Source organism: Eucalyptus grandis, chromosome 8 (genome assembly GCF_016545825.1).
Source record: "Eucalyptus grandis isolate ANBG69807.140 chromosome 8, ASM1654582v1, whole genome shotgun sequence".
In the NCBI taxonomy this organism is placed as follows: domain Eukaryota; kingdom Viridiplantae; phylum Streptophyta; class Magnoliopsida; order Myrtales; family Myrtaceae; genus Eucalyptus; species Eucalyptus grandis.
Genome location: NC_052619.1, coordinates 54,413,047 through 54,427,064, shown reverse-complemented (window position 1 = coordinate 54,427,064; position 14,018 = coordinate 54,413,047). Strand labels below are relative to the sequence as shown.

General features: G+C 40.1%; 1 protein-coding gene and 1 pseudogene across 2 annotated transcripts; both read left to right on the top strand.

Annotated features, from left to right (window-relative positions):
* The first annotated feature begins 2,614 nt into the window (after positions 1-2,614).
* LOC108953986 lies at positions 2,615-4,244 on the top strand (annotated as a pseudogene).
* Positions 4,245-10,866: 6,622 nt separating this feature from the next.
* Positions 10,867-12,732, top strand: LOC104438137 (12-oxophytodienoate reductase 3). 2 transcript variants are annotated; one of them, XM_039299497.1, is made up of 5 exons: positions 10,867-11,011; positions 11,090-11,230; positions 11,327-11,454; positions 11,561-11,743; positions 11,855-12,732. In XM_039299497.1, the coding sequence occupies exons 1-5, from the start codon at positions 10,941-10,943 to the stop codon at positions 12,490-12,492; spliced, it is 1,161 nt and encodes a 386-aa protein (XP_039155431.1). In that variant the 5' UTR covers positions 10,867-10,940; the 3' UTR covers positions 12,493-12,732. The 2 variants fall into 2 exon arrangements, with proteins under 2 accessions (XP_039155431.1, XP_010049521.2); XM_010051219.2 differs by having other exon boundaries at positions 11,327-11,457.
* Positions 12,733-14,018: the final 1,286 nt, after the last annotated feature.

Here is a 14,018-nt window from a genome sequence, read left to right as displayed (position 1 = left end):
AAAAATAGGAAATTCAAAATCCTCATGAATATCTGAAAATAATGCCCTCTCACAAACAATATGATCACTTGCCCCGAAATCAATTATCCAGAATTTTCTGGAAATAATATTTATCAGGCAACGAGAAATACCTGAAAAATTTCCTCCTTTGTTTGAGATGTCTAATTTCTGTATTGCCTACATCAGCTGCTGGTATTGGTCATTTGTGATGGACTGATCGGCATTAGAAACCCCAATCTGATAAGCTACATAATTTTTTTTTTCCTTTTTCTCTGGGTTTACCGTGCAATTTCCAGCAATTTTCGATTGTGTGGTGTGGCCTTATGCAAAAATCACAATATAATTTACCCTTTTTTGGGTTAAGATTTTTGCAGATGTCGAGAAAATTCCTCCACCGTCAAATCCAGAGAAATAACTCCCACCGTCAGATGCGAGGGAAACGCCACCACCGTCGGATGTCTTCCAAGCCCCCTCATCTCGTTCGTTGTATCCGGACAAATAGATCGGTCCTTTTGGGTCGTCCGATCCGCGCGGCAAATCTGAGCCACTCGTTCCTCCTCTTTTAAGGAGACGAGGATCCTCAGATACGGATGCCTGTAACCCTAGCTCGCCCCCTTTTTCGTGTGCTAGGGTTTTGGGTCCCCAATTTCTCCGATCGCCGCGATTGGCCAGAGTGAAGCTCTCTCCTCCTTTCGCTAGTTCTGATGAAGTGAGCCTCTGGCTTTCTTCCTGGACAGCCAATTGGAAGATCCGTCCGAGAGGTGGCACCAGTTCCATAGCTAATATCTGCGATCGGAACGTTAGGTAAGAGTCATTCAAGATAAGTAAAAAACGGGTCGCCTTTTCTCGTTCTTTCATCAATCGGTACTGTGCGAGCGTCTCCTCTAGTCCCTCGAGTTTTTCTTCTGCAGCTTTGAGGTCATTCCACAGAGACGATAATTTGTTGTAGCATGCGGAAATCATCATATTTCCTTGTTTTAATTCGCTGAGTTCCTGCATCAAAGAAAAAATTCTTGCCCGATCTAGTTTGCCGTACATTTGCTTGATATTCTCCCACATATTTTTGGAATCTTCCGTCGGTGGCAGACTGGCCGCAACGTCTAGGGAGATGTAATTCCCGATCCATGAGCGGATGAGCTGGTTGCATTTCCTCCAGTTTCGCGCCAGTCAATCATCGGTCGGAATCGGGACGGTTCCATCTAGGAACCCGTCCTTGTCTTTTGTCACTAGCGCTCGTCTAAGATCTCAAGACCACCTGGAATAGTTCTCTAGCCCGGTTAATTGTAGGTTGATTAACCGCAATTCTAGGCCATCGGCTGTTGAGACATACTGGGGTCTCCAGGCTCCGGTCATCCGGTGATTGCTCTGATGGGAAACGGCAAAAAATCAAGCGCGAAATTCAGGTAGGGATTTGTCCCTAAACTTGATCCGCTCGATCCGTATTGATGCCCCGCATTGAAAACTCCCGGGTAAGAATTTGTGCCTAGACCCGGTTCTCCTGACCCGCTTGTTTGCTCCAATCCGGAGGTCGGGCTTGCCCCACTTACGGCTGGTGGGCTCCCTTCAGATTGGATGTGGGCTCCTTGGTGCCCTATAAAGCTAGGCGATGATGTAGTTGGGCTTGGCCCAAGGTACCATGGGTAAGGTGCCCATTGGAAGGTTGGCCCGAAACGGGTTGCCCCAAATTAAACTGAGCTTGCGTGGGTATTCATTGTATGGGCTGGGTCTGAAGTGGTTGTTGTTGTGTTGTGGTAGGTGAGCTTTGGATCTGCGACTGCAATGGATTCTCTGCGATGGACTGATCGTCAGCCATTGAAGGTAAAAAAAAACTCTCTTATCTTCTTCCTCTAAGATGATTCCACTACCGGATGTCAATTCTGTTTTTGTAGGTCAGAACTCCTCTGGTGGGCAATCAGAAGCGGAAGTGAAAGGATCAAGAAGCGAAAAAAAAAAAATCAGAAGCCTAAAGCTCTGATACCATGAAAGAAGATGAGGAAGATGAGAGATTTTGTAAATTTGTGTATTCAATTGTATCTTTTGATGTACAATGCTTCTGTAATTATAATACAGAGATGAAATAATAAAGGCAAAGAGATATTTGGAAATCATAATCTAATCTCAATCTAAGATTCCTAGCTAATTTATATACAAACAAAATTGGTCGAAAATCCGAGAGTATCTTCTAGACCCAACCCCCACCCCCCGCGGGGCTTCGTAGCAGCGCAGCAGGCGATGAAATGTTGAACGGTGAATGTAAGAACCCCGTTGGGCAATAAAGAAAATAAAGAAACGTTAGAACCACATGTTCTATACGTCAACGTCTTTAAAACAATTTTGCAAGGAGAAAAGTGAGGTTAAAGAAAGCAAATTACAATTGGACCTTCCCAACATGCGACGGCTTAGTCATATCAAAATCAAACCTCGCCATGTTCAAACTAAATTACGGTGAATCTTCCCGGTTCTTGCTGCTATGTTCAAATGGCAACACCAAACTATAAAGACCGATGAGCAATATCGACCAACCTCACATCGCACCGTCTTCAAATCTTCACCATCATATTCTTAGTATCAATCCTTTTTGTTCGTTCTTGACAGAATACAAGCTACACACGAAATGGCCGCGAACCTCTTCACTTCATGCCAGATGGGCAAGTTCGATCTCTCATAGGGTAGTGCTAGCGCCTATGACGAGATGCAGAGCAATCAATGGGATTCCATTGCCGGTGCATGCAGAGAACTATGCACAAAGAACGACCAAGGGTGGTTTTCTCATCACCGAAGGCACCCTCATCTCTGACACGGCCGCTGGGTACGTCCTTTTGTCCTGAGATCAAGCTGTCTTCTATATATCACGCAGAAAGGAACTGAAATTGTCTACATACCGATGTACACCTGAGCACCGCAAGCTATTTATACCCTATTCATTGCTTGACAGCAAGTAATATGAACTTCGCTTTGGATCATAGGAGGATCTTTAAGTTTGAGAAATAAAATGTTGTTAAACCATCCAGGTAGTGCTGGGATTTACACTGAAGAGCAAGTCGAAGCATGGAAGAAGGTGGTGGATGCTGTTCATTCCAAGGGCGGCATCATCTTCTGTCAACTTTGGCACGTTGGTCGTGCCTCCAACCGTGGTACTAAATTAATTTTCTCAAAATATCACATAATCACGACCTGCACTATTTGAATTTGACAATCTGTTTTTGCTGTTATACTTTTTTCCTACTTTGACAATGTTAACTTATTAAATTTCACCTTCTATACTCGTTTCTAACAACAATTGGTATTATATTATGGTGATTGTATTAGTTTATCAACCCGATGGACGCGCTCTAATTTCGTCAACAAATCAATCTATCTCTGATAAATGGAAAATCATCATGCCCGACGGGACTCTCGATGTTCCTCACAAACCAAGAGCTCTCCAAACGCACGAAGTATGGCAGGTTATTGAGCAATATCACCAAGCAGCTGCAAATGCCATCCGAGCAGGTTAGTCCATGAACTATAATCATATCGTGATAGATGCTAAATTTACTCGTATTTACTTCGTTTGTTGCACATAAGTATTAATAATCAAATCGATTTCCACTTTAGGTTTTGATGGTGTTGAGGTGCATGGAGCACATGGCTATCTCATTGATCAATTCTTAAAGGACTCAATCAATGATAGAGTAGACGAATGTGGGGGATCAATTGAGAATAGATGCAGATTCTTGATGGAGATCATCAAAGTGGTAGCAGGAGAAGTTGGCACTGATCAAGCGGGAGTTAGAATCTCACCAGCGATTGACCACCTGGATGCCATGGACTCCGATCCACTCAATCTAGGCCTATCGGTCATCGAAAGATTGAACAAGTTCCAAACTGAGATAGGCTCCAAACTCGCCTATCTCCATGTGACTCATCCTCGATTCACACTCAATGGCACGGAGAATTACGTCAAACAAGAGGAGGATGAAGAAGCTCAATTGATGAGAACTTTGAGGAGAGCTTACCAAGGTACTTTCATGTTGAGCGGCGGCTTCACGCGAGAGCTCGGGATGAAGGCTTTGGCTGGAGGAGATGCGGACTTGATATCATACAGTCGGCTCTTCATATCTAACCCTGATTTGGTCTACCGATTCAAGGTGGATGCACCATTGAATGGTTACAACAGAGATACATTTTATACTCAAGATCCAGTTGTTGGTTACATAGATTACCCATTTCTTGACCAGGAAAATGGGGAAGTGACACACTAGTAAATGAAAATGCTATTGGTGTGTTTGTACTCTTGGAAAGTTTGGGTTACATTGTACAAGTTAAAGCACCAAGGAGGATCGAAGAAATAAGACAACTAGTTCATTACATATGCCTTATGTCCGTGACAAGAGGGAATATGGTTTGTACCTTATAGAGTCAATAACATAGAGTCTGATGAATAATTATATCTCCTTGTTCAACAAACTATAATTCTCTCTTGTATTGTACTTGTTTGTATAGTTTGATTATTAATAAAAATACTTTTGAGTAATATAATCAATTATGGTGGAAACCGATGTTCATGTGCTTTTATTTTTGGACGGTAAGAGGTGACACCCATCTAGGTTGTTGGAGAGTTTGTAGCGGGAACGTGGAAAAAGAGTCCAGAGGAAAAACGGAAGGGAACAATTTATTTGAAATATAAGTGCGACATGTAAGTGTTAAAAAATGAGCAATGCGATGAACCAGAAAGGCTTTTTTTTCCATACGTCTTGAGAAAAGCAGGTTTTGGCTTTCGAACTGGAGGAGCCTTAGGTGCAAATCTCATCTGCAACGCCACAGCACAAAGCATCCATTGCCCAAGAAGGAAAAAACAACAGCAAAGAAGACCATCCACAGACAGCCAATGCAATTCTTCATTTAGCAGAAATAACAAATATTAACTAAATAAATAACAAAAAAAAAAAAAAAAAAAAAAAAAAAAAAACCCAAGACGCAGCATGAACCAACCTTCCTTGGGGCGGCAGCATTATCGCTAACGGGTTTCGAATCCATCAGATTTGGCTAATAATCTTTCAGTTTAGAGTTCGAGTGAAGAATTTGCTGAAAGATTCAAATGCCCGTATATCAGAAAAGTTCCCGAAATTAGTTATCAGCCCAGTGATCAACGAGAACTCATCAGGCCAATGAAAGGAGGATGTGTCAATTTTGTCTTCTCTTCTCTGGTTTCTTCTCGAGATGGTAATGGCGGTTGGGATTTCCACCGGCTGCGATGAGGAAGTCGACACGTGGGCTTGGGCCTTGAGATCGTCGGGACTTCTGCACGCTGGCAGTTTGAAGAAGTAAGCTCACTACATGAGGCACAACACAATCAGTGAATTTTTCTTTTTATTGCAAGTATATTAATTTCACAAACATTTTGATATTTCCAGTTATGATCACTTTGTATAAAAAAAAAAAAAAAAAAATTTGTTCATACTAAGTTCAATTCATAATATAAGAAGGCATATGATGCAACGGGAATGGAAATAACACAAATCCCTAGTCACAAGTATGGCAAACATGCTTGCAACGCAAACAAAAGTGCATGTGCACAAAGCACAACAATTTGCACGAAGTATGGCAACTCAAAAGATAAGCAATAAAAAGAATAATTCACTTAAATATTTTTTCGAATTATAGAGATAGAATTAGAATAATGTCACAATGTCGATAGTTCAATTCATTCTTGAATTTTATTTAAATACATGTTTTTATTCCCTTTGATAAAGGTATTATTACAACGTCTACATTTATCCCATGCTCAAAATTAGAAAATTTTCAAAACGTACGTGCATAGTAGTCACTTATTTTTGTGTTCTTCTCTTCAAAAGATTTTCAATGCAATGGTTAGCCACCCATAACTAATGAAAAAGGATTTGTATCTTTTCAATATATTGATTATACATAGAACAAGAAAAAATTGCAATGAACCCCCCAAAATTTTGCTACATGAGATGTCAATGGCATAGTCATAATCGACCTCAAGGTTGCGTGCAAATCTCTTGTTCATGTATAAACCCTATAATTTCAAATTTCAAATTCTCTCAATTTTCAGTGAAATTATGCAAATTATATATTATTGGAAAGATCTTGACATGTAGAACAAAAAGTCCTATGGTTTCGGGATCAACCGAGCAAAAAATCCACGCAATAAAATTGTTGACACCTAATTTTGGAAAAATAAAATTGCATTTTGATCAAATAAAAAGAAAAAAAATGAAAATGGGGGAAATTGATTTGATTGAATATGGAATTCTAATGGATGTTTGGATTTTGTTAAATGCAGCAACAATTTTGAAATCAAGTGAAAAATGGGCAAGAATTGAGCTGATTGCCAAATCATAAGATTTGATTTAATGTGACAAGAAATGGTAACTCGGGGAATGCCATGTAAAGAGACCGTTTTGAATCACTATAAAAGAGAGGCTCATTTTTCATGACAAAAAGGAGAAAATTTTTGAAGAAATTGAGAGTAAAAAGTTCTGGTTCGTACAAAAAAAAAAAAAAAGCTTCGAGGAAAAAAAAAAAAGTTAGCTTTTTCCTTTTAAATGGAAAAAGCAAAAAAAGAAACAGGAGAGGAAGAAAGAATTTGTACAGAGAGTAGACGTGAGGTGAGTAGGGGTGAGCATGGTTCGGGTTGGTCCAGGCCACCTCCTAACCCTAGGACCAATCCGTACAGTGTCGGTCCTCAATTTTTAGAACCGAGGACCGACCTTATTGAGCCTGGAACCAAGGACCGGATTGACCCAATGGGTTCAGTCCGGTTCCTGGGTCAATCCGGAACCGATCGATAATTTTTTTCATCTTATTTTTTATACTCCCTAAAAAAGCAAACCTACAAATTCAAATTACACATACATTGACAATACGACATTGTGCAACTAAACTATAAATACCAATACATATTTAGCAAATTTAAGATGACACAATAATAGAAATTTCGTACCTGCTAATCTTTCATCGAGATATGGGACAAGATGGAAAGTTCTTGTAATCATCTATCTTTAATATTCATAACACCATATGCAAAAGTGTTTTCCTACATTCGATCATATAGAGTCCACTCAACAAAAAAATGAATTTCACATGACTTGACTAGCAAATCACCATAACAACTGCAGTACTACTCTACTCTTCAAAAACTTCTACCATTTGACACAAATTGAAAAGCAAAGTGCAGCTGAAATTCATTAATAAAATACAATTAAACCATAAAAAGTTCATAATACTTAATATAAACCATGAATATATAACTTCACATCTTGTTAATTCACTTGAACTTCTAAACACCTGAAAACAAAACAAACAACATATAATTAATACTCAACAAAAGTTTTAAGTTGAAATTTTTATTAGTGCTATTGATAGTACATCTCAATATAATATAATATAACAGACATTTTACTTAGGTTTGAATATATAAAAATATAATATAATATAATATACAGGGTTGGTCCAGGATTGGACCGACCCAAAACTCTTAGGACCGAGGACCAACTCATACAATGTTGGTCCTGGAATTTCAAGACCAAGGACCAACCCAGTCCTCTTGGGAATCGGACCAGGACCGGTAGGGTTGGGCCGATCCAGGGTTGATCCAGGGTCGACCCTAGACCGCTGCTCACCCTTAGAGGTGAGAGAGAGAGAAACCAAAAAAAGAAAAAAAAAAATGGAAAGAAAAGACGTGCACTGTGATTCTTCTTTGTGGGTTCCTTCTCCGTGAAGCTGCACGCCGCTCCGCTACTGCTGATTTGTTAGCCACCGTCCCTCACTAGTGAGATCCGGGCGTGCCATCATCTCCGCTCGACAACCCTCCATAGCGACACCTCTGCTTGCCGTCACCACTGCTGCTTTCTGCCTCATGAGCGACGCCCATGCCACCTGCTGCCGCCAACATCCGCACCCAAGCATCCCCGTCCGCCTGCCCTCAGCAATGCTCACACTTGCGACCTGCCTCGACACTTGCAGGACCTCCACCGCAGTAACCTGCGACCTGCAGCCCCCACGGGCCCACTCTTTGTTCAACCCGAACGCCCACCATCGCTGCTGCTAGTCACCGCCGCTAGGTGCCCCCCGCCTAAGCGACCACCAGTAGCTCGCTCGAGCATCGCCACTACTGCCATGCCTCCTTTTGCTAGCAGCCCGAGCTGATCGTCGCACTTTCGCGCCCCTGCAGCAGCCCGCGACGCCACTATTCGCTACCATCGTTGCTCCCACCGCCTCATTCGCACTTGCACGAGTGACGTTCGTAGCTCCACCGCTGCTCCGTCGCCGCTCCGATTGACCCACAGTCTCCCGAGTGCCGTTGCTACTCCAGCGACGAGTCGTGCTTCCTGATTCAAGCGGCTCCCCTATTCGTTGCCATTCTACCAGCTGCCATCCGAGCCCCTCGCTGGAGCTTTGACGATCGTGCCCATCGCCCTCACCGAAGCCCTTGGGTGACTTACCACCACAGCTGCTGCCTTTGAACCATGTCATGCTGAGCCTCCATCGTCGGTCCATCTCACCGTTCGAATTTTTGGAAAAAAATTCAATTTAGGTAGAGATTTATTTTATTAGGTAGATTTGTTTTATCTTATTTTAGTTTTTGATAATTTATCTCTTTGTTTGAAATATTTTCCAATGCATAATTGAAATTCCCGATGTGGCATCCAATTTGCAACAGCACGAATTTTTATTTTATCTATAAAGCTTTAGATGGAATAATTATCCACGCGGAGTAAATTGATATTTTGATCTTTAAGGCTTAAGATCAATTTATCGATTTTATTAGCGAGACAATCAAGTTTGAATTTCAATTCGAATGGTGGATAACATTTGGATGATTTGGTGTTTATTATTATTATTTTTTAATTGTTCTATTTACCCCGAAAATACAAAAAATTGCATTTGCATCCCATGTAGATTAGGATTGATCGCATGACAAAAGTTAGTTAGTCATTTTTCTTAAATGCATGTTTAGATGATATCTAGGTTAGATGATATCTTTGAATTAAATTGCATATCTAGGATAGGAAATTTACTTATTTCAAAATTTTTAAAAAAATAAAAAATAACAAAAATAAAAATCCAAAAAATGCATTCGCGTAGGATGTTATTTTTTTAAAATTGAATTGCATGTTTAATTATTTGACAATTTTAATTTCGAATTTTATAAAAAAAAAACACAAAAAAAAATCATGTGCACGTCTTATAGAATTAGGTTCATGAAATGCATGCCATTTAGTGATTATTACTAGGTCCATTTAATTAGAAATTGCATGTCATTAGAATTAGGTCATTTAGTTAATATTGCCTTGCATATTGTATAATTTTCATTAATTAAGTGAAAAAAAATAAAAGAAATTGCGTGTTAATTAAAAATCATATCTAGGGTTGATGATGTAAATTTTTAATCTAACCATGCAGATGCTTTCGTTGATACAAAGTAAGTCCCTGCATTTTTTTTTTTTTTATTTCATTGCTTTCTTAGATGTTAAATTGGTGGTTTGTGTATCTGCATGATCACCTCACATGTTAGGGAATTAAATTTAAAATCAATTTAAGCTGCCTGCAAAAAACATCTTTCAAAATAAAAGAATGGTACCGAAAGGGCATCAGAGAAATCTAGTGTAACCAAGTCCCCGTACTCATAGTCTCTGGTTCGTAGGAGTAAAGTAAAACTCACATTACTTTACTTGGGTTTCTAATCGACCCACTAAAAATAGATTAGTGGCGACTCCTAGATAAAATTTATATGCATGTTAAGAACTTGAACTTAAGTCGCGAATTGGTATGAGCTTGGGAGAGCCCGAGTTAAGTCAAGGCTTAATAATCCATTAGCCTAAACTTTAGGTGGTGCACCCAAAAATTTAGGTTGCGACAAAAATAATACCCATATTTGGCTCAAAGAGGAAAATTTCGAATTTTTCCATTAAAAAATAAATTGGGTTCTACAATCATATATGATAGGTTCTGATACTACATGTAGAAAATTATTCACATAAACAACTAATCGATTAAGAAGAAACGGATCCATATATAATTGTAAAACACCGAAATCAATAAACACAGCGGAATTAAAGCGTACCTGTATGAGCCATTGCTTCACTTGAAGAAAAATAGATCCCTCTGATAATTAGAGATCTATTGGAATGCTAGATCATTGTCTCTATGAGTTATTTCAATATAGCAGCTTTCAATGGGATTAAAACAACTGATAGGTATAACCTACTTTTTTATAGGCTAGAGGGGGGACCTAGCAAACCCTAATCAACAGCGTGTCAATTGGGCTCTTCTCATTATGAACTTTAGTTAAACATAATTGCTTACACTTTGCTGCTCAACTAGACCCGTTATTAATAAATACCAATATCCTATTCAATCATATCACTGTAGGGTTCAAGAAATATTGGGTCAATTAATTAATGTAAGCCCAGATTATAGGAAATTTCACAATCAAGCGATCATCTCATATATAATTTATAATTAAGCACGGTGGAAGTCAATTGGAGTTTTCTGAATCGGGAAGCAAAGAGAAAAATTTCATTTTTATTATCATTATTATAATGTAAGGGAACCTATGATTATTATTATTTTTTTGCTCAGCAGGTGATGAAATGTTGAAAGGTCAATGTAAGAACCACACTGGGGTAGAAACCTTGGCATGAACTTCGCCGATTTTCCGTCCCCGTGCACCGTCGGTCCGACATTCTTAAGCACGCTTTCTTCTCGAAGAGAAAGAAGGTCAAAGAAGGCCAAAATGCAATTCGACTTTGCCAACCTCCTGGCATCCACGTAATGAATTACGTCGATTCTGCTGCCAGGGTTCCCATGGCAACAGCAAACTATAAATACCAAACGAGCGATGCAGATCCACCTCAATTCAGTTCGCACCATCTTCTGATTTTGGCCATTGTTATCTTTAGCGTTGGCCGTCCCTGTTCATCCTTAACATGGCTACGCACGAAATGGGCACGAACCTCTTCACTCCATGCAAGATGGGCAAGTTTGATCTGACTCACAGGTATCGTATATAGTCCGCACAGATCTGTACAGAATAACTCTGCACGTCTCGATTTCAACTTGGTGGTGGTGGTGACAGGGTGGTGATGGCACCCATGACGAGATGTAGAGCGGTCGATGATACTCCGTTGCCGGCTCATGCGGAGTACTACGCACAAAGGGCAAGCGAGGGCGGTCTTCTCATCGCAGAAGGCACCGCCATCTCCAACACGGGCACCGCGTACGTCCTCTTCTCCCAAGATCATTGCTTGACAGCAAGTAACAGAAAATTTGTTTTGGATCATGGGAGGATCATTGAATTATGTTGTTAAACCAGGTTTCCGGGTAGTCCTGGGATTTACACTGAAGAGCAAGTCGAAGCGTGGAAGAAGGTGGCGGATGCTGTTCATTCCAAAGGCGGCATCATTTTCTGTCAAGAGTTTCACGCTGGTCGCGCCTCCAATCGTGGTACTATTTATTTATTTTTCCTATTGGACTGTTTTCCTAAGAATAACTTGAACAATCTAGATTTGATTTTGACGATATCGACGTATTACGGTGATTGTATCAGTTTATCAACCTGGGGGAGCCGCACCGATTTCGTCTACAAATCAATCTATTTCCGATAAATGGAAAATCCACATGCCCGATAGGAGTCTTGATGTTTATCACAAACCAAGAGCCCTCCAAACACATGAAGTATGGCAGGTTATCGAGCAACATCGACTAGCAGCTAAAAATGCCATTCGAGCAGGTTAGGCCTTGAATTATAGTCATACCATGATGGATGAAAAGATGAAAAAATTAGTTTTATTTACTTAGTTCGTCACGCATGTGTACGTGATCATATGAATTTTGATTTCAGGTTTCGATGGGGTTGAGGTCCATGCAGCACATGGCTTCCTCATTGATCAATTCTTAAAGGACTCGATCAATGATAGAACGGATGAATTTGGCGGATCGATTGAGAACAGATGTAGATTCTTGATGGAGATTATCAAAGTGGTTGTTGGAGAAATTGGCGCTGATCGAACGGGAGTTAGAATTTCACCGGTAGTCGACTATAATGATGCCACGGACTCCGATCCGCTCGGTTTAGGCCTAGCAATCATTGAGAGACTAAACAAGTTTCAAGACGAGTTAGGCTCGAAACTGGCCTATCTCCATGTGACTCGGCCTCGATTCATGGCTGCTCCCACAGAAGAAGAAGGCGAGGACGAAGAAGCTCGATTGATGAGAGCCTGGAGGAAAGCTTATCAAGGTACTTTCATGTCGACTGGTGGTTTCACTCGAGAGCTCGGGATGAAGGCTCTGGTTGATGGAGACGCAGACTTGATATCGTATGGTCGGCTCTTCATCTCTAACCCCGATTTGGTTCACCGGTTCAAGGTTGATGCACCATTGAACAGTTACAACAGAGAAACATTTTATATTCAAGATCCAGTTGTCGGTTACATAGATTACCCATTTCTTGACCAGGAAAATAAGGAAGTGGCACATTAGCAAATGAAAATGCTATGGGTTTGCTCGTACTCCTAGGAAGTTTGTGTGGACTTTTCTCTTATTGGATTATGTTGTATAAATTAAGCACTATGGAGGATGGAAGAAATAAGACAACTTGTTCATTGTATGTACTTTATGTCCGTAAAAATCGGGCACATGATTTGTAAATTGTCGACTCGATCGAGTCTGATGAATGATCAAATGTCCATCTTCTTAAATACATTATAATCCTTTCTCTGATATTGTATGCGTTGTTGTATTATAATGAGATTCTTAAAAGTAGTTGTAGAATATTATAATCATCTACAATAGAGACTCATGTTCATATTACTTTTTTTATTGGCCGCTAGAGAAGCTTGCATCCGCGCAGTGTCATCAGAAAGTTTGGAAAGCTCGATTGAAAGTCTTAAAAACTTATTACAAAAGTATAATTAAATCCTAAAACATTCAAATAGTGCAATTAAGTCCTAATAATAACGTGCGGCGACCTTGGTATTCTCAAACTGAATTACGTCAAAGCTTCCCAGTTTTTGCTGCAATGCTCGAATGGCAACAACAAACCAGAAATAACAACAAGCAGTACAGATCAACCTCATATCACACCGTCTGCAAATCTTTCCCCATTGTACTTTTAGCATCAACCTTTTTTTTTTTTTTTAATAACCGAGGATCCGTAGGCCCCCTATTAGCATCGACCTTTGTTGTTCGCTCTTAACAAGAATACAAAGCTACGCACAAAATGGCCGCGAACCTCTTCACTTCATGCCAGATGGGCAAGTTTGAACTCTCTCACAGGGTAGTGCTAGCGCCCATGACGAGATGCCGAGCAATCAATGAGATCCCATTGCTGGCGCATGCGAACCTCTTGTCCCAAGATCAGGCTGTCTTCTGTATATAGCGCAAAAAGGAATTAAATTTGTGCGCATGCCGTCGTTCATCCGAGCACAGAAAACTAAATAAATCCTATTTATTGCTTGACAGCAAGTACTATGAACTTTGTTTAGGATCATAGGAGGATCATTAACTTTGAGAAATGTAAGTTGTTAAACCAGGTTTCCAGGTACTCCTGGGATTTGTACTGAAGAGCAAGTCGGAGCATGAAAGAAGGTGGTGGATGCTGTTCATTCCAAAGGCAGCATCATGTTCTGTCAATTTTGGCACGTTGGTCATGCCACCAATCATGGTACTAATATATTTTTTCCCTCAAATTGAACAAATTAGTTTTGACAATTTCTTTGCAGTTAACTGTTTTCCTAGTGAGGCAATGTTAGCTTATTGAGTTTCACCTTCAATCCTTGTTTTTGACAATATTGAATTGTTATGATGATTGTATTAGTTTATCAACTTGGTGGACGCACGCCGATTTTATCAACAAATCAATCTATTTCCGACAAATGGAGAATCATCATGCCTGACAAGACTTTTGATGTTCCTCATAGACCAAGAACCCTCCAAACACATGACGTATGGTAGGTTATCGAGCAATATCATCGAGCAGCTGGAAAATGCCATTCAAGCACGTTAGT